The 24,721-nt window shown below is 54.1% G+C and overlaps 2 protein-coding genes across 2 annotated transcripts in view; one reads left to right on the top strand and one right to left on the bottom strand.

Moving 5' to 3' along the window:
* Nucleotides 1-9,591, bottom strand: part of P4HA3 (prolyl 4-hydroxylase subunit alpha 3) — a 32,728-nt gene extending 23,137 nt beyond the window's left edge. Inside the window, exons 1-3 of the mRNA XM_073334316.2 lie at nucleotides 8,828-9,591; nucleotides 2,053-2,195; nucleotides 1,176-1,399 (exon numbers count right to left, since the gene is read on the bottom strand). Of these exons, the coding sequence (XP_073190417.1) occupies nucleotides 1,176-1,399; nucleotides 2,053-2,195; nucleotides 8,828-9,006 (546 nt within the window). The 5' untranslated portion in view covers nucleotides 9,007-9,591. The remainder of the gene's footprint in view (nucleotides 1-1,175; nucleotides 1,400-2,052; nucleotides 2,196-8,827) is intronic.
* Nucleotides 8,884-12,057, top strand: LOC140905625 (uncharacterized). Its single transcript, XM_078852030.1, has 2 exons — nucleotides 8,884-10,409; nucleotides 11,439-12,057. Exons 1-2 carry the CDS (start codon nucleotides 9,915-9,917, stop codon nucleotides 11,484-11,486), a joined length of 543 nt encoding a protein of 180 aa, XP_078708156.1. The 5' UTR covers nucleotides 8,884-9,914; the 3' UTR covers nucleotides 11,487-12,057.
* The last annotated feature ends 12,664 nt before the right edge of the window (nucleotides 12,058-24,721 follow it).

Raw genomic sequence — 24,721 nt, 5'->3', positions numbered from 1 at the left:
CCCAGCTCTTTCTGACAGAGGCATTCAGCACTCGCTTCCAGCTTGAGCGCCTGAGTTCAGGGCCCCCAGCTCTGTCTGGGGGAGCTCAGATGGGAACCTAGCTTAGCTCTCACCGCTGGGACTGGGGCTCCCTGGGGTGCCGGTGCTGCTGTATTTGGTTCAAAGGGCGATACTTGCTCCGGGCCAACAGGCCCCAGGGAAGGCGGCGTACGCTGTGTATGGCAGGCCCTTTATTTAAATCACATGTGGAGCCTTTCGTAGCAAAGCGAGCTCTGAATTTGTGACAGCGTGACATGAACACAGCGGCGTCAGAGCACCGTATCCGGCCTGGCATACTGACGAGGGACGTAACTCCCTTCTGGTCACAGCATTCACATTCTGGTCCCAGCACCTGCCCTGTGTGGCTTATATTAGGCTGACTCCTGCTAATGCTGCATCTCCTGGTACCAGCCCCTGATGCTCAGTGGGGTGTGCTCCAGGGGGACTTCCATCGTTTGTCGGGATTCCCGACAGTGCTGCTCTGTGCCTGCTGGAGGCATCAGCCTTTTCCTAGTGGGGGAGGAGGCCTGAGGTGGGCCTTAGCCCCCTTCACCACGAGGCCCCGCCCCCTACTGCTCCTCTTCTCCCTGAGGTCCTGCCCTTGGCCAGGCCAAAAGCCAGAGCCAGGCAGTAGCAAGAACCCCGCACTCTCCACCTGCCCTGGGCAGCATGCCCCAGAGGGTGGGGACACGGGCCAAAAGCTGCTCTTGGGCACCCCAGCCCCCGGGCAGCTCTTACAACGGCCTGGCTCCAACTTCCAGCCCGGCCAAGGGCTGGAGCCCCTGCATGTGGACTAGCTACCCGTCATTTCACTGGTGTCTTCCGTGGCTGCCCTGAGTAGGGATCAGGTGGGCAGGTCCTGTCCCATCAGCTGAGGAGGGGCAGGGCATTGATGGACCTGGGTGCTCTTACTAACCCACAGGGACTTCAAGCCACTGCAGTCAGTGCCCCCACCAGCCTTCATGAGATACGTGCAACCCACGTTAAAGCAGCTTGGCTCTTTGTCCCCCTCTAGTGGCTAGAGTTTGTCCCCGCAGACGGTTCCATAGGAGATGCTTTTACGCACAGGTTGAGTGACAGCCTGGTAACCCTCTTGCCCATGCCCCTGGAGTGCTGGCCCCACGGCTCCCCCTCACCTTGCCGACGAGGAAGCAGTCATCAGCGGAGAGCGGGAAGAGCTGCCCGGGACTGTAGATGTCAGGGAGGTGGGTGCCGCTGGCTCTCTGGAACACACCTTTCACCAGCCCCTTCACACTCAGAGCATAGACATCCTGCAGCCTCATCAATGCCCGCGCTGCTCCCTCTAAGTCCTCGAACTCGGGAAGGTCCTTCTCCACCTGCGTGTAGCCATTCTTGAGCGCTGTAATGTCAGTGACGGGGGGGAGCGTCAGCTGGGCGGCGGCGAACGGCTCGCCAGTGCCCAGCTAAGTGCTTCCGTTGGCTGGAGCCAAGGAGGGATTCATGGAGAAGGGGCTTCCCCTGAAACGCCATCCGAAAGCATTTCAGTGCCGAACAAATGGGAACTTCCCCTTGTTTGCCCATCCATGGGTACGCAGCCTGCCCGAGCTTGTGCCCCTTGCTCTTACTCCTCTCTGTCCCCCATAACTGACCCCCCACATTGTCTCCTGTTATTCCCTTCCCATTTCCTCTCCTCGCCTTGTTCTCCTTCCTGGCCATCACCTTCCTCCCGCTGCCAATTTCCCCTCCTCCCTCATTCCCTCCCACTTTCAATCCCTCCCTTGAGCATCCCCCTCATTATCTCTACATGGGGGAGATGGATCCAGGCCCGGTGACACCAGCTGAACCTCTAGCCCCAAGCCCCAGCTCCTCTGGACACATGGTGAGAGATTCACAAAGGCATGTAGGTGCCTAACTTCCATTGGGATCCATGGGAATTAGGCACTTGAATACCTCTGTGAATCCCACCCATTGCGCTCATCTGCTGACTCGAAGCAGGTCAAGCGCTGTGGGTACGTGGCAGCTGTGGGTTCGGCACAGGCCCCTCTCCGGTACCTTGGGTGTTCTCGCTGGCCTCCAGGCTGTGCACCACATTCAGCCAATCAGACTGCAGCCTCTTGATCAGCGTGTAGGCGAGTAACGGGTTTGCCGCAGAGCCCCCGGCTCCTTGGTGCAAATCCTGCACCTTGTTGTAAAACCTGGAAGGCATGAGCAGGGCAATCCCTCAGAGACACTGGAACCAGCCAGCACGGCCCATTGCAGCAGGCTGGGCGACGGGCCGGGGAGCACGGAGCTGGGGAAACTCCTCAGCAGTGAGATCTGGAAAGACTGAGGGATGGTGGCTCGCGGGAAGCGCCATCAGTTGAAACTAGACAGGACAAAGCAGGGGTCAGATGGGCAGGTCCTGCCCCCTCAGCTGCAGGAAGGGCGGTGCTCTGGTGGATCTGGGTATCTCTCTTTTGATAACAAGAACAGAGCTTGCTCTTACTAAGCCCTGGAGGACACCGTGTGTAGCAGGAACGAGCAGGATGGGGATAAGCTAACATCTCTAACAACTTTCATTCCCCCAGCTCCCCTCTGCTTGAGTTCAGATCAAACCCACTCAGAAATGCAAGGGATGGGAGGGGTCACTTCCTGCTGCTCAAGTGAGCTTGCAGTGCCTGGTACTTTGTCTTTTCCATGGGCATATCAGCAGTTGCAATGGCCAGCCCCATTGTCCAGCTCACAGATACCCAAGCCCCAGATCCCTGCTTTGACTTCAGCTTGGATCTAACTTTAGATTTTCTGTTGTGCTCAGCAGAGCAGGGGGAAAAGCCATAAAATGGCACCTAGAGCTTGAGTCATTCCAGATGTTAGTCATGTGACCCATCCTCATAAAAAGGTATTTTCCACTGCCCTCATTATTAGACTCCTGAGCTCAAACCCGATCCTGAGATTGACTCCCTGCAGTAAATGCCTCTGTGTCAGGAGTCACATGTTGAACCTGCAGCCTGACTCCTCCATGAGCAATGATGACTGGAGTGTGTCACCTGGCCAGTCAGAGGGGCCAGAAGGAACCCCCCAGGTCTGCACACCATTCAGCTTTGGGCTGGTACAAAATTTGAACCTGGAACTGGGTATATTACAAATGGCCCCTTTCATTATACTGGGATGAACCAAAGCCCCAGAGCCAAACTCCCTTTGTGATTGAAATCTAGATCCATAGATTGTGCCCATCTCCAGTCAAATGCAAAGGATACTCCTGAGGAAATTCTACGCCAGAAAATTAGAAATTCTGTGCACAATATTTTAAAATTCTGCAAATTTTATTTGTCCGATAAATGTGGAGGCTCCAGCCTGGCATTGGGGAGCACAGGCCACTGGTTCTACAGTGGTGGGAAATCACTGTGCAGCTCCCCCCCGGGACATGGACTCAGCGGTGAGGCTGCACCCAACCTTGACACAGCAATACCATAGCATACCAAGGTTTCCCGTTCCCAGCCAATGGGAGCTGTGGGGGAATGACCCACAGGTGAGGGCAGCCCGTGGAGCCCTCTGCCCCTGCTCCTTCAGGGGCCGCAGGGAGCCTAACCTGGCCCCAGTGCACGCCGCTGCCACCGGAGCCCGCACCCTGAACCTCTCCTGCACCCCACACCCCAACCCCCTGCCCTGAACCCCCTGCTGCACCCCAACCCCCTGAGCCCCCTGCTGCACCTCGCACCCCTCCTGCACCCCAAACCCTGCAGCACCCCACACCTCTCTTTCACCCCAACCCCCTGCCCTGAGCCCCCTCCTGCACCCCAATCCCCTTCCCTGAGCCCCCTCGTACATCCCGCACCCCTCACCTGCCCCAATCCCTTGTCCTGAGCCCCTTCCTGCACACTGCACCCCGCACTCCCTTCTGCACCCCAACCCCCTGCCCCAGCCCTCCCTTTATGGCTCTGCATGCAATTTCCCCACCCAGATGTGGCCCTCTGGCCAAAAAGTTTGCCACCCCTGGACTAGATGATCGCAATGGTCCATTCTGGCCTTGGAATCTATGACTCACAGAACCCATTCAACTTGCCAACTCTCATGATTTGATCCCCCATCTCACACTGTGTGGGGTTTGTCTCAAAGCCCCAGCTCCCGGTGTCATGGGATCATGAGAGATGCCTTTTATTTTAATGTAACTTTCTAGCTCTCATGATATCAGAGCAAAGCTTGAAAACATGGCCAATAAAGGCTCAAATGAAATGACGCAAAATGTATTGTTTTGAGTCTCATGATTATTTTGCAGGGGAGGAGGAGAGGCTGATTCATGAGTTTTGAATGATTGGGGTTGGCAATTAGGGAGCTGGGAAAATCTCCAGGAGCACAGGAATATTCTGTCTCCGACAGTGTCCAACATCAGATTCTTGAGGAAGGGGTAAAAACCCCACACCAGGAGGAGCTATGGGACAATTTGCCTCATTGGCTTATGCACAGAAGCATGAGGTTTAATATCCCTCCCACCACATTTCTGTAAGCGTGAATTAGGATAACGCTAGATACCCATGTTATCCCCCTGCCTGGGGCTGCAGATCTGACCCTGCTGCCAATCTGACCAAGTCCCACTTTGTTATTTCACACGTTAGAGCAACAATTCTGAGGGATTTAGTCATGTTTGTTATTGGTGGAAAAGCTGGTGTATTTGGGGGCCAGGTTCCGCGGACATGCATATGACCCGCTCCGTGTCTGTTACAAATAAGGCCACAAGGTTCATTGGTAAAGAAATACATCATTCCCGATACGTGCTTTTGTTTCCAGACATTTAACTGCTCCATGCAGGAAACCGCAGAACAGCTGAATGCTCCATTGTTGGGATGGAAGGCTTTCCACCACGCAGCCTCTGGCTGATGGGGGATGGGGGACTCCTTCTTAGTTAGCAAAGAAAGGAAAGGATTATTGCACAATGCTCAGACTCTGGGTTTCCTGGGCAAAGATTTCTTCTGCACTACGGATGACTTGGGAAGTTTTTAGTCCTGATTCTCCTCTTGCTTACATCAGTTTTACCTCGGCGTAACTCTAGTGACTTCATTGGAGTCATTCTACATTTACACCAGTGTAAACAAGACCAGGGGCCACCCAAGCAGGTCCTTCAGCACAGCTTCACCCCTGATTGCAGTGGCATGGCCCTGCTTGCACCAGGAATAGGCTTGGACCTTTGCATGTATAGCCTCTCACCCCCATTGTTACCCACAGTAGCAATGAGCAATGTAAGTGCCCTGCTGCTGACTCCTGTCCGGCCCAGCTCGGTCAGCGCAGATGCATGGTAAGACGGAGTAACAAACACGGCAGCTCTGACAGCGAGTTTGTCCAGTGAGCCTGGTAGTCCACGTACACACACACACACAGGGTCAGTCACATGCACACCCCTACATATGCATGCTGCACACCCCCTGATGCTAACGTATATACATCCCCATTCACTTGCACAAACACAGAAGCAGGTACCCATTCATCCACGTACTCACTGGCACACTCACATGGGACACTCATATGCACGCATGTACTGTACATACAAACATGGACAAACACACTTAAGCACTGTCAGACCGGCAATCATGAGTCCTAAGCCCTGTGTAAGGTAAAACAAGGGCTTCCCCTTTATTCCAGTTAACAGCCGACACAAAGAAAAATTCCAGCACCGGGCTCGGTGAGGCACCTGGCAGGCCCCCAATGCACAAGGCGTGTCCACACGGCAGCTGGGGGGAGCCGGGGTGGACGCTGACAGACACGTGCTCGCTGCATTAGAACGCGGCTGGACGAGTGTGGCTGTTGCCGCACGGGGGCTTGGGCTTGCCGCCCGAGCACAAGTCCACCTGACCCCCTGGGTCTGTATTCTGGGGCTGCCACCTGTCTCTCGGTTTCAGTTACTCCTGGGGGGATTCCGCGCACCCGCACAAAATGCCCCCTGCAGAATTTCCGCATTTCCCTGCAGAAAACGCCAGGGGAGCTGCGCGGGGGCGCGACCATATGCACGGTTTTTGGTGGGGGGGACTGCCCCTCAAACAGAGGTGAGGCATACGGGGGCACACGGGGTTACGTGTCACTGCCCCCCTCCCGATTTCTGCAAGTGCAGGTTGTTGCTCCCTTCTGTGTGCAGGGAGCCTTCCTGTTTTCTGTGCAACAGAGCGTGCCCACGGTGGGGCTGGGTAAGGGATGTGGGGGAAGTGAGGGAAGCGGGGGAGGGGGTGGGGGAAGGGGCAGTGGGGAAGGAAGGGGTGGTGGAATAGGGCAGGGGGAGGGGAATGTGGGAGTGAGGGGAGGGGGATGGAGAAGAAAAGGGGATTGGGGAATCACAGGGGGAGCCCAGCATGGGGCATCCCCGCAGCAGCAGCTGGGGCTCCGCCGTTAAGCATGCCCATTGAATCCTCATTCTGACAAGCCCAACCCCCTACACCTGGACCTCTCTGACAAGCCCCCCACACCAGACCCCCATCCCTCTGAGCCCGAACAAGCTGCACCTGGACCCCCACCCCCATCAAGCCCCACTGCCCCAGCACCCACACCTCCCCACTGAGCCCCACATACCCAGACCCCCCTGCCAAGCCCCATCTCCCCACACTCAGACCCCCCCTCTGAGCCCAACCACCATCACCTGGATCCCCTGCAGAGTCCCATTGCCCCTACACCCGGAAGCCCCCAACGAGCCCCCGTGCACCCAGATCTCCCACTGAGCCGCCCACGCCCAGATTGCCCCACACAGAAACCCCTCACCCCACACCCGGATCCCCCCACATTAAGCCTCTCCACACTTGGATCCTGCTGGGTTGAGCCTGCCCAGCCACACCTGGTGCACCTGGCACAGAGGGGCAGGGCCCCGGGGTGTTTCTGGGGCAGACCCAGGCCTTGCACTGCGTCAGGGTCAGGTGCAGCTTCACTGCCGAGTCCCGGTACTGCAGGGGGTGGGGGCTTCAGGGTGATCGTCCACCTCAATGCCGCCAGTGGCCTGTGCTCCCCTCTGCCACGCTGGAGCCACATTTCTTTATTGACAAATAAAACTTGCAGAATTTTAAAATATTGAGGCACCATTTTTAATTTTTTGGCGCAGAATTCCTGCAGGAGTATTTCAGGGCTCAAGCAGCACGAGGGTGTGTTTGTCTACCCTGGCTGGGAGGCACATCTCCAGCTGCAGTGTAGACGGACAGATCTCCCTCGATTAATAATACAACCTGAATCCCTTCAATAAAGGGGGGTTTTCACCTTCCCCTGCAGAATGCCGGGTGGTTCACCTGCTGGGATCGTTTAGGCATAGTTCACCTAATCCATTCCCTGCTACCGCAGGGGTCTGGGACATCGGTAGCACCTCGGTCACTCCCTGTGGCACTCAGTTTAGTCTCCTGGGGGCTGAAATGCTTTAGTCTGATTAAAGTCCTGGGTGTACCACGAGCGGATCGGTGTGAAATTGAACAGCCTGTGACAGACAGGAGGTGAGAGGATCTAATGGTCCCTTCCGGCCTTCAACTCTGTGAAAACACACTCACTCGCACACATGTATTGTTACACACACACGGTCCTGGGCACACACTTGCTCACATGTATTGTTACACATCCATGGTTCTGGCCACACACACTCACTCACCTGCTCACATGTACTGTTACACACACACAGTCCTGGCCACACACACTCACTCACACACATGTGCTGCCATACACACATGATCCTGGTTGCACATGCTTGCTCACTTGCACACATGGACTGTTACCCACACACACAGTCCTGGGCATGCACATTTCATTTACACACTCACATGCCCTCCCTGCATGGGAACCCTCGGACTGCGAGCAGGGACCATCCTTCTCAAGTGTCTGGAAAGGGCCTGGCACACAGCGGCTGCTACTGCAAACTAGCATTAATAATAACAACAAGCTCATCTGCATCCATGCCTTCACTCCCCACACATGCCCTCTGCTAGCACATCCCTGGCTGGGTCCTCCCGTGTTTGGTTTGCGAACTGACCAGCCCTAGGTGAGACACAGCCATCATTCTACAAAGCCCATCTCCTGTGGCGTCTGGTACTCTCTCTTCTGTCTTTTATCGATTTATTTAAAACTTGTCTCTCCTGACGCTCCAGGCGCTTGCACACCGAGGAACAGACGCAAACCAAACGCAAAATGCTCTCAGGTTCCTTGCTAACCAGTGTGGCCTAAAGGCCAGGATCGCCAACAAGCCTGAGGGAGTTAGGTGCCTGCGTTCAGTGGGAGTTGGGCTTTTGATAATCCCAGCCCTCAAATTACACTGTTTGAGGCAGGGACCCTCTTCCATTCTGTTTGTACAGCCCCTAGCACCATGGGGTCCTGCTCCAGGCCTGGACCCCTCCCGGTGCGGAGTGCGCCGCCTTCTGAAATACCCAGGGTCCGCGGCTCCGCTGGATCCGCTGTCCTGCCATGGAAGTGAATGGAGCAGCACCGGAGCGAAAGGGATGGGGCGGGCAGGCAGGGTGGGTCCCTTCTGCAAGGAGAGGGATTGTGCCCAGCCAAGTGCTTTCGCCAGGGGCCGGAGGGGACCCCACTGGGGCAGCTGAGCACTGGGAAAGTTCACGGCTCCGGGTCCTGGCTGCAGACCGGGGGGCTCTCTGACCCAGCTGCCTGCCCCTCCCGTGTCTGAATGGCCAGGCTGATCCGGACTCTGCTGGGAGCTGGTCCCGAGGCAGAGCCAGGCTGCGGGGTGCAAGGTCCGGGGGTGGATCGGGCTGCGGACCCCGCCGGATGGGGAGGGTGTCTGGATCGGGGTCAGCCTGGGAGGGCAGGGCGCCGGGAAAGCCAAAGGGTCCAGGGTCAGTTCGGGCCCCTCTCCGGGTGCTGCGCGCCGGGCTGGCCCACTTACCTCTGCAGGTCCTTCAGCCGGTGGGTCTCCGCCTCCAGGTAGGCCCCCAGGTGCCGCAGCAGCCGCCGCTCGGTGGCCAGCGCCTGCCGGACGCTCAGCATGGAGCTGAAGGTCTCGCCCGGCGCCCGGCGCAGCCAGCCCAGCCACAGACCCAGCGCAGCCACCGCCGCCAGGCGCATCGCTGCGGCGCCGCGGGGGAGGCTCCGGCCGCCCCCCAGCTGCCCTGCGCGGGGCCCCGGCTCCGGGATCTTCCCCTCCCAGCGCCCGGACAGCGGCGTGTGCGCCCCCGGCCGGCAGGAGCGGGGCCCGGCTGCGGGCGCTCCGCCGTGGCCAGTGGCAGGGAGAGGCACCGGGGGCGGGGAAGCTCCGGACGCGAAGGGGAGAGGAAAGCTGCGGCGGGGGCCGGCAGCCGGCACCGACCAAGGGGGCGCCCAGGCAGGATCGCACCAGCGGCGCCTTTCGGGGGCGCAGGGGTTTGGCCCGGTGAGTCTCGCTCGTGGGCAGGAGGCAGCTCTCCCGGGGGAGGGGGATTGATCACCCCGCCCCCTGGGGGCTTCCTGCAGCGTCCCCCGGCGCAGCGAGTCAGCCGGTGAGAGAGACACGGGCGGGGTCACTTGGCCCTGGAGAGAGGAATGACCAGCCTGGCGATGTGTGGCTCCAGGCCAGGAGCTCAGCCAGCCAGCGGGCCGGGATCCCAGTGATCCCTGCGAGCGACTGCCTGGCGGCACAGACCTACGGACAGGGCTAGGGTCCTCCTTAGACGCATTAGGTCGAATTTATAATGTGTGCGTCTACACTACCCAGCCCTTTCTGCCGACTTAAAGGGCTCTTAAAACCCACACCTGTCCCCCACCTGGAGGAAAGGAGTAGCGCCAGAGTCGACCTTCCCGGGTCCAATTAGGGGTAGTGTAGACACAGCACAGTGTAATTCCAGGGGTTTGGCCTCCTGGAGCTATCCCAGAGTGCTCCAATGTGACCGCTCTGGACAGCACTTTCAACTCCACTGCACTTCAGCCAGGTACACAGGGCCCTTTTGCATTCCATTTCCTGTTTGATCAGCCTGGGGAGCTCACCACCGCCCCTGACCATGGCTGCCCAGGGCCGCAGACGTGCTCCAGCCTTTAGCGTTCAGGAGACACTGGATCTGATTGCCCTGTGGGGAGAAGAGCCTGGGCAGGCAGAGCGCTATGCCCAAATCGCACAGCGCATGGGGGGGAAAGGCTACACCAGGGACTCACAGCAGTGCCGTGTGAAAATCAAGGCCCTCGTGCGAGCGTACCTGAAGACAAGGATGGCAAATAGTCGCCCTGGGGCTGAGCCACAGACATGCCGCTTCTATGAGCAGCTGCATGCGATTCTAGACAGGGACTTCACCGGTGCGCCAATATTCGTCGCGGATAGCTCCCAGGCGGCCACGGGGAACAGCGAGGAGGACACTGTTGATGAGGAAGAGGAGGAGGAGGAGGAGAATGTGCAGCAGGCAAGCAGAGGATCCATTCTCCCCAACAACCAGGACCTCGGGTGCCAGCCCCCTCCCAGGACCCACTGTTGCAGGACTGTGATGGTGGGGAAGGCACCTCTGGTGAGTGCATATTTGCAGTAACACTACAGGGGTTCAATGCAATTGTGGTTAATGTTTAATTGGAGGTGAACAATTGGGGGGGCCAGTCCAGCTGTGCAAAGGGGGCTCCCCAGAAAAGCCTGTTTATGTGCCAAGAGTTTCCACACCAAAAAAATGTCTCCGGGCCTGCTCTGCCACCGCCTACCCTTTCCTGTGTGCTTACCACGCCTGCCTGCAAACCAAGATCAGCTGCCCAGCACTCTGCCAGGTGTTGTACCTCACTGGCAGGCTCTTCTTTTAGAAGACTAGGCCCTGGACTACTCTACGAGTTGAGGTTGAATTTAGCAGCGTTAGATCGATTTAACCCTGCACCAGGAAAGAGGATTTGGGGGACGAGGAGAGTGATATCATTCATGGTCACCTGGTTGAAATAGGGGAATTTTATTCACGGGACATTCAGAGATGCCCGTTCCTGCTGGGCTGTTTGCCTGTGACTGAAAAGAAATCATCCCCGCTGTTAGCCACGCGGTGGCGGGAGGCGAGGGCGGGGCCGGGGTTCATGCTGAGCTGTTTGCGTTTGGCTCGCAGGGATCTTCCCTGATACTGGTCACATGGTGGAGGGAAGGGTGAAGCGATCTTCCCAGAGAACTGGGGGGCGTGCGTGTGGGGGGTGTTCGTTGGGTTTGTGCTGCACGTTAACCCGAAAACCGCAGCCCCTCCTTTTAAATGGCCAACCCAACGGGTGCTTGGCATGGGAAAGGAGGGCACTGCTGTTTGAAACCATTCCCACATGTGATGAAGGTTGAAGAAGCCGAAAGACTGTGGCTTACCATGGCTGCCTGCAAGCCGAATTCTGTTGCCCCGCCCTGCGTGTGTGATCTCTCACACCAAACCGGCAGGCCCTCAATATAAGAGGCAAAATGCGACCGTGTACCGAAACATTACATAGCACATGTGCTTAACAGCTTGGATCACCATGAAAGAGTCTAGCCATTGTTCTCTAAAATGTGTCTTTTTAACTACCACTCTCCCTTTTTCCCCCTCCCACAGCTGCAAATGTTTCAACGCTCCCCCTATCATCTCCGTCCCAGAGGCTAGCATGGATAAAAAGGCAAAAAAACCGCACCCGCGATGAAATGTTCTCTGAGCTCATGCAGGCCTCCCGTGCTGCAAGAGCTCAGCAGAATGCGTGGAGGCAGACAATGGCAGAGTCCCTGAAAGCAGAAAACGAATGCCAGAAGAGGTGGCGGGAGCGCGTTGAGAGGAGGCAGGATGCAATGCTGAGGCTAATGGGGGAGCAAACTGACATACTTCGGCGTCTGGTGGAGCTGCAGGAAAGGCAGCAGGAGCACAGACCGCCGCTGCGGCCCCTGTGTAACCACCCGCCCTCCTCCCCAAGTTCCATAGCCTCCTCACCCTGACGCCCAAGAACGTGGCGGGGGGCCCCCCTCCGGGCACCCAGCCACTCCACCCCAGAGGATTGCCCAAGCAACAGAAGGCTAGCATTCAAATACATTTTGAAGTGCAGTGTGGCCTTGTCCTTCCCTCATCCCCCACCCCACCTTGTGCTTCCTTCCTCCCCCACCCCTCCCGGGCTACCTGGGCAGTTCTCCCCCTATTTGTGTGATGAATTAATAAAGAAGGCATGATTCTGAAACAACAATGACTTTATTGCCTCTGCAAGCGGTGATTGAAGGGGGGAGGGCGGTTGGCTTACAGAGAAGTAGAGTGAACCAAGGGGGGTGGGTTTTCATTAAGGAGAAACAAATAGAAGGTCACACGGTAGCCTGGGCAGTCATGAAACTGGTTTTCAAAGCTTCTCTGATGCGCAGCATGCCCTCCTGTGCTCTTCTAATTGCCCTGGTATCTGGCTGCGCTTAACCAGTGGCCAGGCGATTTGCCTCAACCTCCCACCCCCATAAAAGTCTCCACTTCATTCACACGCACTCACATGCCCTCCCTGCATGGGAACCCTCGGACTGCGAGCAGGGACCATCCTTCTCAAGTGTCTGGAAAGGACCTGGCACACAGCGGCTGCTACTGCAAACTAGCATTAATAATAACAACAAGCTCATCTGCATCCATGCCTTCACTCCCCACACATGCCCTCTGCTAGCACATCCCTGGCTGGGTCCTCCCGTGTTTGGTTTGCGAACTGACCAGCCCTAGGTGAGACACAGCCATCATTCTACAAAGCCCATCTCCTGTGGCGTCTGGTACTCTCTCTTCTGTCTTTTATCGATTTATTTAAAACTTGTCTCTCCTGACGCTCCAGGCGCTTGCACACCGAGGAACACAGACGCAAACCAAACGCAAAATGCTCTCAGGTTCCTTGCTAACCAGCGTGGCCTAAAGGCCAGGATCACCAACAAGCCTGAGGGAGTTAGGTGCCTGCGTTCAGTGGGAGTTGGGCTTTTGATAATCCCAGCCCATTACGCTGTTTGAGGCAGGGACCCTCTTCCATTCTGTTTGTACAGCCCCTAGCACCATGGGGTCCTGCTCCAGGCCTGGACCCCTCCCGGTGCGGAGTGCGCCGCCTTCTGAAATACCCAGGGTCTGCGGCTCCGCTGGATCCGCCGTCCTGCCATGGAAGTGAATGGAGCAGCACCGGAGCGATAGGGATGGGGCGGGCAGGCAGGGTGGGTCCCTTCTGCAAGGAGAGGGATTGTGCCCAGCCAAGTGCTTTCGCCAGGGGCCGGAGGGGACCCCACTGGGGCAGCTGAGCACTGGGAAAGTTCACGGCTCCGGGTCCTGGCTGCAGACCGGGGGGCTCTCTGACCTAGCTGCCTGCCCCTCCCGTGTCTGAATGGCCAGGCTGATCCGGACTCTGCTGGGAGCTGGTCCCGAGGCAGAGCCAGGCTGCAAGATGCAAGATCTGGGGGTGGATCGGGCTGCGGACCCCGCCGGATGTGGGGGTGTCTGGATCAAGGTCAGCCTGGGAGGGCAGGGCGCCGGGAAAGCCAAAGGGTCCAGGGTCAGTTCGGGCCCCTATCTGGGTGCTGCGTGCTGGGCTGGCCCACTTACCTCTGCAGGTCCTTCAGCCGGTGGGTCTCCGCCTCCAGGTAGGCCCCCAGGTGCCGCAGCAGCCGCCGCTCGGTGGCCCTTCCAGCGCCCGGACAGCGGCGTGTGCGCCCCCGGCCGGCAGGAGCGGGGCCCGACTTCTATAATATCGACCTAATTTCCTAGTGTAGACATACCCCAAAAAATGTGGCCATGTACCTCTGGGAATGTATTTCCTGCTGTGAATTGTTTCATTCATTGCAACTTTTTGTTTTCCACTATGTATGTTTTTCCTTGCAGCTGCAACATTGTCTCTGGGTGCTTCCTCCACTCCAGCACAAAGGCTGTCCCAGATTAGAAGGCGAAAAAAGCAGACATGGGAAGACATGTTCTGTGATTTGATGCATTCCTCCGAGGCTGACAGGGCCCAGCTGAATGCACGGAGGCTTACACTGTCAGAGAGCAGGAAAGCATGCAGGGAACAAGCGTGCAACAAGCAAGAGGAGATGTTGCAGCCTATACAGGAGCAAACAGACCTATTGAGGCGTGTGGTTGAGGTGCAGGAAAGGCAGCTAGACCTTAGAGTCCCGCAGCACCCAGTGATGAACCAGCTGCCCTCCTCACCAAGTTCCATATCCTCCTCTCCCTGACGTCCTATGGTGGGGGGAAGCTCCGTTATCCCTTGACCTCAACTCCAGGGGATGGTTCACGGAGCAGAAAGCTCTCATTCCCACAGCTTTGATTGCTAGACAGTGCAATTGTAACAAGTGCCGCGTCCCTGCCCCTGCCCCGCTGTGTTATCAGGCCCTTCGACCCGGGCTATCATTGCTATTCATTGCTGTCTCTGGTCAGTGTTTGTTAGCATAATAAAAATGCATGAATTGAGGACAAGAGGCTCTTTAGTCACTGTGCACACTGTGGTTGGTGGGCAGTACATGTGACAAAGGGGCAGGTTGGTAAGGAACAACACACAGAACGGTCACATCCGTGTTGGATCATTCATGAAACTGGTTTTCAAAGCCTCTCGGAGACACGGTGCATCTCGATGTGCTCTTCTTATTGCCCTGGTCTCTGGCGGCTCCTAACGGGCAGCCAGGCAATCTACCTCAATCCCCCACCCTGCCAGAAGCTTTTTTTTGTATATAGTTTTGTATAAAGCCACAATCTGTGGACAATGTTATGATTATTACCACAAATTGGACAATGTCAAGATTATTGCCACAATCACTGGAAAAGGCTTCCTGCTCCTCACACTGTATCCTGTTGTCTTTTCCTCCCAGAAAATGTATTTCTTAAATGCCCATGTATTTATTCCTGAAACCTGTTGCTTTACACGTTTAGAAAGGCTTCAGCGCCTTTGCAGGGATAATGATTCCCTGCTTCTTTTAATTATCCTCTGAGTGTGCACAGTAATTTGCTACCACTTTTTTTTGAGGGGGGTGTCATCACAGCCTGAAATATTTTCAAAGGGGGACCCAGCAAGAAAAGTTTGAGAACCCCTGAATTGCAGGGAACAATCCTCCAGCAGCAGAGGGATGGACTTGCTGATCTAGCTGGTCTTTTCCAGCTCTGAATAAAGTGCTAGCCGATGTGCTGTATAAAAGCTATAGATTATTATGAGTCCAGTCCTCTTGTTCCCTGTCAGGGGCTGAGAAAATGCCAACTGACTGAGCAGATCCACACCCAGGGGGAGAGGGGCCAGATTTGCAGCTCCAAGCACAGAGCCTTCCCTTCCCCATGGCTGGTGCCCATGCAATGATCTCTCCAGCAGTCTGCTTGCTCTGGCCCAGCTGCAGTTGCATCATATACAGGGCTTAAATTCTCACAGAGTATTTCCCAGAGCCTCCCAAGCCATGCCCCCCCCCCGCCCCCAACGTGCTAGAAAAACTCCAGGGGGCCTTGAAAATATTTACCAGAGCTGTGTTCTGGGCAGCTCTGGCTGAATTTAAGCCCTGATCATACATGAAGCGGGCTACAGGGCCAAATCTCCTGTGAAGTGCAGCGCACCCCAACCTCCTATTGCAGTGGGAGCTGCGGGGGGCCGGGGGAGAGGGCACTCTGCACATGTCAGGATCTGGCCCATCACTTTGCGTGGAAGTTGCAGGTGCAACATGTTCCTCAGGGTTTGGCCCTAGAGAGGCCATGCTCTATGCTTCACTGGGGGTTCAGTGCCCCCAGGGGCTCTGCGTTAACGCTCAAGAAGACCGATGTGCCCATCTAGTGGACAGTGAGCAAACAACCACCACAACTGCCAGGGGAATCCGACTTCAGAGCTCGCTCACAGCTGCACGGTTTGCTGACATTGAGAGCGGGGCAGGATGCAGGTGTGGGGATCGTCACATGGGTCTAGACTCTAGTGACCCGGCTCCTCAAAGGTATTTAGGCACCTAACTACGCCCATTGATCTAATGGGAATGAGGCACCTTTGAGGAGCTAGCCATGTTGTGATAAGTGGGCTGACAAATTGACTCTGGTTGTGAGCTCAATGGTAAAATGTACGGGAAAGTTCACAAGTTGTCACACTAACCTACGCTAACAAATGTTGATGGGAAAAGATACAATGAGACAGTTCTCTGAAGACGTCCACGCAGCCTGCAGCGGCAGTCAAAAAAGCAAACAGGATGTTGGGAATCATTAAAAAGGGATAGAGAATAAGACAGAGAATATCTTATGGCCCTTATATAAATCCATGGATTTATACTGAATACTGCGTACAGATGTGGTCCCCTCATCTCAAAAAAGATATCCTGGCATTAGAAAAGGTTCAGAAAAGGGCAACTAAAATGATTTGGGGTTTGGAACGGGTCCCATATGAGGAGAGATTAAAGAGGCTAGGACTTTTCAGCTTGGAAAAGAGGAGACTAAGGGGGGATATGATAGAGGTCTAAAAGATCATGAGGGGTGTGGAGAAAGTGAATAAGGAAAAGTTATTTACTTGTTCCCATAATATAAGAACTAGGGGCCACCAAATGAAATTAATGGGCAGCAGGTTTAAAACAAATAAAAGGAAGTTCTTCACTCAGCGCACAGTCAACCTGTGGAACTCCTCGCCTGAGGAGGTTGTGAAGGCTAGGACTATAATAGGGTTTAAAAGAGAACTGGATAAATTCATGGAGGTTAAGTCCATTAATGGCTATTAGCCAGGATGGGTAAGGAATGGTGTCCCTAGCCTCTGTGTGTCAGAAGGTGGAGATGGATGGCAGGAGAGAGATCACTGATCATTACCTGTTAGGGTCACTCCTGCTGGGGCACCTGGCATTGGCCACTGTTGGAGTACAGGATACTGGGCTGGATGGACCTTTGGTCCGACCCAGTATGGCCGTTCTTATGTTCTTATGTTCTTATGTTCTAAGGCTAGTAGGGCAGATGCCCTGGGACCCAGAAAGGGTCAGTCCCTTCCATACCTCCTTTGCTTTATCTGAGGCTAAGGCAGGGTGGCCCAGCAGGGCAGGAGAGTAGAGGGTTGCATTGTGTCTGTTAATGGGTTAACTGCCCCCACCCCTCCTGGTCTCTTTGAGTGCACCTCATGGGGTCTCAAGCCACCACCTCTCTCATGGTTCTCCACTCTTAGACCAGGCCCTTGGCTGCAGTCCCCTGGGAGGAGCCGGATTTAAAGGCAGATGACCCAGGTGGCCATCTGAGGTGTTAGGCTCGGGGTGCTGTTTTTGTTATTAGCGACAAAAGGGAAAAGAGAATGTTTGAATTAACCTGTTTCGGTTATTCCGCACGTGGACTCATTTTTCACTAACCTCCTAGAATGTTCTGGGCCTTTGTAGAATCTCATGGAACCTTCCAGACTTTCTGAGAACTACATTTTCCTCGAAGCTCCTAGAATGTCGTCAGCCATGTGGGGACAGCTTGGAAGATCCTGCTCACGCTGCCAGCCACAGGCACGAGTGGGCAGTGCAGCTTTTGGCAGCTCAGGCTCATTAAAACGTATCTTTGATCGACGATGGCCGACGAGAGACTACGATTGCTGGCTATTTTGTCACTTGGAAATGCCATTGGCCGGGCTTTGGATCTCGCTGATGCTGTGCCTCAGTTCGCGAGGGTAAAGGCGAGAAAAGGGCCTTTTCGACGAAAGGACTGGGGTTAACTTTCTAAGGTTGTCACCTACTGTAACGCTAATATTGGTCCACCCAATGTTGGTGCACAGGTCAATTTCTTGATGTTAGTACGTTTCAGTTATTCTTCAAATTTAAAAGTTTCCATAAGCTTCGAGGAAATGATTTGATTTTATTTGCTTATATATGGCACGAATAAATACAGATTTACAGATCCTACCATGCAATTTTATCGTCTTATATGACAGGGATAAATCATGCCTGCAAATCGTGCAACAAAGTCATGAAATGGGCTGCAAATGCAACAAAAAATAAGGTATCCACAAGTTTAAGAAATGCAGGGGGCAGCAAAGGTGCCCCTTGCCTGGGGTGCTATTTGGTCGAGGGCCGACGCTGCCCCTGGGATCTACTGGGATGACCTCACCGGGCCTGAATTAGCTTCAGTGCCTGAAGTTCTGCCCCCCCTAGGAGCAATGACAGAGCAAAAATCAGTGGCCAAACAGCCTCCTTAGTGCAAAGTATTTAGAACCAAAGCACTTAAGAGAAAATAGCTCTTAAACTATCTACATGCCTGCCTGCCTCTCCCTACCGCTTGCCATTCCCTGGACAAGGAAAGGGACAACTCCTTCAGGCTTCCCTTTGCAGAGCTTGTCCCCCTGGATAGCTCCTGGCAAATCACCCTTTCCTCTCCTGAGTGGAGCTTTCTAGCTGTTTAGAGCCCTTTGATCTGTTAGTTCCCAGCATTAGCAGGACAGCAGGGTCATATTAGCCTGGAAGTAGATTATTGTCCTGTAATTGACCCCCTCCCCCCCCGCCGATGTTTGCTCATCTACAGCTATTGTGTGAAAAGAAAAGGAGGACTTGTGGCACCTTAGAGACTAACCAATTTAGTCTCTAAGGTGCCACAAGTCCTCCTTTTCTTTTTGCGAATACAGACTAACACGGCTGCTACTCTGAAACCTATTGTGTGGTTTTCCTGTTTGCTCTCCCCACCACCCCCACTCAAGCTTTGTCAATGCATTCGTACAGGAAAGACTTATAACGCAACATACAGTAACTTCCCCTCACTGCCTAGTCCCATACAGTGTTCAGAACACTATTACAGCAGTGTTCCTGGATTATTACACAGCACCTCCTCACCCATCGCACTGTGTCATTGAGATCACGTGCTGGTCCCACTGCCCCGGACGGATGCTGACAAAGTGGAGGGAGTTTAGAGAACAGCACTGAAAATGGGGAGGAGACTGGAGGGATTGGGTTCTGAGGACAGACTGAAGACGCCATATACATATGTGTATGGCACCCATGGGTGTGCAGTGCCCTGAACAGACATGATGAGTCAAACGAGTCTGCAGTCTAACGCGGGTTGATCTAACATAGCAGGGACTCCATTCTCCCCACGCTTACCCCAGTGTCAAGCAGGAATAATTCCGCTGAAGTCACTGCTGTAAAACTAAAGGAGTACTTGTGGCATCTTAGAGACTAACGAACGGAAGCTCAAGGTCTCCCCCTCCTCTGCTGATTTCCCTCCTAGCAGAGTAGGTCTCTTGGCTCTGGATTTCCAAAGGATTTCCAGCCAATATTTAAACCGAAGGAGCTTAGTGACTCTTAAGGGTGATGTCTAACCTACCTCCCAAATCAAGGCCCGGATCATGACACAGCTGCTCTTAGCCCTTTGCTAGTGCTCCCATGCCAAACTCCACCCCTCTGCTGTCAGGCACTGAACTGATAAATACAGGCTAGCTGGTTAGAATCAACAGAAAATCAACATCCCGAAAGCCAAGCACCATCATGAATGCCCTGGGCCTAGGGTTTCTCCTGCTTCTGGCACTGACAGGAACCATCAGTAAGTACTCCTTCAAAAGAGATGGGTCCCTCCTCACTTTAAACTATTCAAACTGCTACCGTCTCTGAAGTTCCTGGCATGTTAAGGGCATGAGCTAACTGTGTGTGCATGGAAGAATCCAAAGCTAAAGGACTACACAGAGTTGTAACACTATCACAGCCTCTGGGTCTTTGGCTAGCACTGTCCAGGGGAGGACGCCTGCCTTTGTGAAAGCAGCTAGGGTGATCAGACTCAGAAATCTGGAGGAAGACCATTAGGATCGGTTTGTTTTGCATGCGGCAGGAAAATTGCTCAAGACTTTTGAGGCAGGGAGATCGTTCCACTGGGTCAAATTCTGCTCTTGTTCCCACCTATGTAAATCCACTGAAGTTCAGGGGAGTTACTCAGAACTTACGCCAGTACAACTGAGAGCAGAATATGGCCCATTTATGAACAGCATCTCCTGGGAGCACCAGCAACCCCAGACCAGGGTGCCTTCACTAAATTGGGATCTCACAGAGACACGCTCCACATGGTCCGGCACTAGAAACAAATGGGCCCAAATTCATCCCTGGGGTCACTCCACTGAGCAGTGAAGTCGGGGGGCACTGCTGAAGTTGTCCCTGGAGTTCTCCTCTCTCCTGGCCTATACAGTGCTTATAAACTCCCAGGGGAGGATACCCAAGTGCCCTGATTATAGCAGCAGGCCGGGGCCCGGGGAAAAATGACAAGTCACCATTCAGCCCCTGGCAAACAGCAGCAGAGAAGGCCATGGGCATTGTGTGCTAATCACTGGGCTTGGACTGGAGTAACCCAGCATCAGCTGAGGCAGAGAGACACTGAGCTAGTCCACCCCCCTTTCCATGATGCTCACGTTTGCAACTGCAGCTTGCGGAGGAGGGGAAGGCACCAGAGATGCTGCTCCCAGGGAGTTCACGGCAGCTCCCCGGGATCTGAGTCTTTCTGTCTATCCAGTCTATTTATGAACCCAAAAGAGTCAGGAAACTCTCCAGCTTGTGAGATCACACCCTTGGTTTTGGAACATTCCAGGTTCCCAAATAGCTTGTCCTGCTCGCCTCAGACTTTCCAGAAAACCCAGGCATAAGATCACCCTGTGGAATGTCAGACAGACTGCTCTAGTTTTGGTGACATCTGTGTGCATGTCAAAATCAGGTTTGTAATCTGAGCCAGACACTACTGGCCCAAGCCAGGGCCCCAGCTCCTGGAGTCAGAATCTCTGCCTTTTAAAATGTCCTTGCGGATGCACAGAAAAGGTTGAAACTGTGAGCCAAGCGTAACTGGCCCCCGCCTGAGTATGCAGGCTGCTTGAAATAGTAGCTCCAGGAGGTGTGACTTGCCCCATTCGTCTTATTGCTGAAATCTTCTGCCACCTTCCCAAGAAGGGGTGAGGCCATGGCATGGCCATGGGGTGGGGGACATGATGGAGGGGCAGGCATGGGGCCATGGCAGACCCACATGGGATGTGTCTTGGATTGCTTTAATTCAGCCCTGTTTATAATGGAAGGGTAGATTCAACCTCTTTTGCTGAAAATTGCTCTGTTCTATTCATTCCCTCTGGTGCATCTGTCACCGGCCACCATCAGAGACAAGATACTGGGCTAGATGAACCATTGGTCTGACCCAGCATGAGCGTTCTTATGCTCTTATGTGGAGGTACGTTTCTCCAGTTTAACCATGTAGACAGGACCTCTTGCCACCATATAGCTCCTGAAGGAGAAGAGTGCGGATGAAGCTGTGAGTGTAAGTGATGGGAAGGCAAAGACCTTTGGTTATGGGACTGACAATTGAGAGGGTTTATAGTGCATTTTGTTAGTAGATCTCAAAGCACTTTACAAAGGAGGTCAGGCTCATTAGTTCCGTTGTGCAGATGGGGAAACTGAGGCACAGAGCACTGACATGACTTGATCAAGGTTACCAGCAAGTGAGTGTGAGCCGGAATGAGAAACAGAGGCCAGGCCTAGGAAAGGAAGGATTATTTGGTGGTTACAGCACTAGACTGGGATTTAGGTGACCTGGGTTTAGTTCCTAGCTCTGCCACAGATCCTGTGTGTGACCTTGGGCAAATCACTTAAACTCTCAGATCCTCAGTGCCCCAGCTGTAAAATAAGAATAATAAAACTTCCTTCCTTCCACCATCTGTCTGCCTTGGCAGGGCTACCTAGAAAGGCACTCTGTCTGTGTGTCTACTCTCTACAGACGTGGCACATGGGGCCATGAACATGGTTGGACCTGCTAGGTTTTACTAGAACACAAAGAATGGGAATTGGTTGGGAATTTTGCAGTGTCATGGGTATTCATCAGAAAATGCTGATGAGCTGAAACGGAAACTCTGCAGAAAAGGGTCAGTTTCGAACAATTTTTTGACTTGAAAAAAATGTGGAAGAACGTTTGGAAATTGTCAGAGTCTTTTGTTCTGACCTCTTCCAAACAACAAGTTCTGGTTTTCCACTGCAAAGTGACTTTTCATTTTGAAACGTGAGCTATAGATAAAAAAAAAAAATTAAAATGGCCAAACCAAACCGTTTAATCTTTTTCAGATCACAACATTTTTCCCGATTTCAACTTTTTACCCTGATTCAGGACGGGAAATTTTTTTCAATTGTCATGGGACAAGAAACCCATTTGCCACCCAGCTCTACAAATTACAGCCCAGTTTTCCAGGCACTGCACCCCTCTGTCTTAAAGGTTTAGGCTACATCTGTTGAAGAGGCCAGCTGTCCTCAGTTAGGGGCTGATCCAAAACCCACTGAAGTCAGTGTGTGACTTTCCACTGAGCAGACCCGAGGTGCATCCCAACCACTGGACGTTAAGAGTCCCGTAATATGGCAGATGCCACCTCAGTTCCCCCTTGTGGCCAAGGGTCGCTCTGTGGCACCCTGCCTCTATTTCCCCCCCTCTTTGCTGGGAACCAAAGACCGACCTCACTCCCTTGTTCCAGGAACCCACCACCGGACATAGCTCCACTCATCTGTGGTCCCTCTCTCCCCAGGCACAGCCTGCCCCGATCCCTCCTCTCATAGAATCATAGAATATCAGGGTTTGAAGGGACCTCAGGAGGTCATCTAGTCCAACCCCCTGCTCAAAGCAGGACCAATCCCCAACTATATCATCCCAGCCAGGGCTTTGTCAAGCCGGGCCTTAAAAATATCTAAGGAAGGAGATTCCACCACCTCCCTAGGTAACGCATTCCAGTGTTTCACCACCCTCTTAGTGAAAAAGTTTTTCCTAATATCCAATCTAAACCTCCCCCACTGCAACTTGAGACCATTACTCCTCGTTCTGTCATCTGGTACCACTGAGAACAGCCTAGATCCATCCTCTTTGGAACCCCCTTTCAGGTAGTTGAAAGCAGCTATCAAATCCCCCCTCATTCTTCTCTTCTGCAGACTAAACAATCCCAGTTCCCTCAGCCTCTCCTCATAACTCGTGCACACAGACCTTTATAGCCTCGGGTGTAGCCCTGCCCCTTTTAATTGGCTCACACGGGCCCAGCTGTTCTGATGCAGCGGCACTGGCCCCGGTCTACTCAAAGGGACCAGCCCCCATTGGTGCGCGTGTCCAGCAGCAGGACAGAAGGGCAGCGTGTTGTCTTACGAATTCGTCCCCCATCCGATGGGGTTCCCAGGCAGTGCAGCATGGGTACGGGCTCTGGGCCCTCCGGCGTGTTTTCTTCAGCTGCTGCTTTCTCCCTGCCCAGGTGCCCAGGCGGTCGCTCCCGTGAGCACCTGGACCTGCGCGAACCGGAGAGGGTACTGCCGCCGCTTCTGCCTTGCCCACGAGGTACACATAGGCCACTATGGTTGCCCGCGGCGATACAGGTAAGACGGGGCTGCGTGGCCCAGCTTCTCCTAGCGTGGGAGCGGCCCCCTGCTGTGTGTGAGGAGGAAGAAATACACCGGTAGGGAAGGGACGAATGGCTTTTCACTGCCTGTGCCCGGGGTCACTATTGGCCCAATGGCCTCGGAGAGCACATGTTATGGCCACCGTCTTGGCTGGCACACCGGGAGTTGAACCAGGTACCTCTACAAGAAAAAGCATGAAGTGCTCCTGCTTGAGCTAGAGAGCCAGCCTTCCACAGCTGCCGGCTGTAAGAGGTTCATACCCTCTGCAGATCAGCAGCCAGCAAGTGTCACGGTTTCAGGGTACCTCCCCCCTCTGTGGTCCACTCCAGGAGGGCCAAGTGAGGTCTCAGGCCTCCAGCTGTCACCTGTCTCTGGGCAGGGCCCCTCCTGACTGTGGGGTGTAAGGCTGCACATCCCCCTGCCCTACTCTGTGATACTCCCAGCAAGCCAATCTGCCTAAAGGCCAACATCTGGGCTGTACTGTCTCTCCAAGCTATGACCCCCTATATGCCAGTAGTTACAAGTTACCACTCTTTCTCAGCAGAGTACATTTATTCTTCAGGTAAAAGCATCCCAGAAAAAACATAAAAAACAATCAGTTCCTACATGCTTAGTGAACATGCCAGAAGTCACCCAGCAATCTTATGGGGCCCTATAGACCACAGACTTTCCAACCCTTCAGCCAGGGTCGGGAGTCCCCGGAGGACCAAAGATCCTGTCGATTTGCTAAATCCAAAGGAAGGCCCCTGAGTCTGTTTAAATCAGCCCTTTATACCCAAAGATTTGCTTTGTCTCCCAGCCTCCTGCAAACAGGTAAAATCAGGCCCTCTCCTTGTCCCCTAGGCTGTCACACTTCAAAGCCATCATGGGGATTTGCATTACTTGCCCCAGACTGATTCCAGGAACGCACAATACACATCACCTGTACTGGCACAAAGGGCCAAGGATATTCTACAGCTGACCCAGCTCAATCTAATGGCTTTTTGAGGTTTTTATGCTCTCAGTGTTAAAAACATAACGGTCCCCAAAACTACTGCAGGGGGTTGCCATATTTGTCACCGGGGGGACCCAGAAAACACAATCACCAGTGGGCTACATAGGCAAGGCCTGTTCTTTTATTTACAGGTGCTGCGTGCCAAAGATCTATCTTGTGGAATGGACCAAGCCCAGAAGTGCCAGATCCATATCAACTCCCCCCTAGGTGTGTATCATGTTTCCCCCCATTCTCTGGTTTGGCTTGTGCTTCAGCCTTTTAGCAAGTGACATTTGACACTGCAGCTGGGCTACCTTGCCAGTCTCAATCAGTCGATTCAGGCCTGATTCAACTCCCATTCAACCTACGTCTTTCCATTTCCTTGACTTTAGCAAAGCTTTTGACACGGTCTCCCACAGTATTCTTGCCACGTTAAAGAAGTATGGGCTGGATGAATGGACTATAAAGTGGATAGAAAGTTGGCTAGATTGTCGGGCTCAATGGGCAGTGATCAAGGGCTCCATGTCTAGTTGGCAGCCGGTATCAAGTGGAGTGCCCAAGGGTCAGTCCTGGGGCCGGTTTTGTTCACTATCTTCATTAATGATCTG

This window comes from Lepidochelys kempii, chromosome 1 (genome assembly GCF_965140285.1).
Source record: "Lepidochelys kempii isolate rLepKem1 chromosome 1, rLepKem1.hap1, whole genome shotgun sequence".
Classification (NCBI taxonomy): Eukaryota; Metazoa; Chordata; order Testudines; family Cheloniidae; genus Lepidochelys; species Lepidochelys kempii.
The sequence above is the reverse complement of the archived record's forward strand: the minus strand, read 5'-3'. Positions and strand labels throughout refer to the sequence as shown.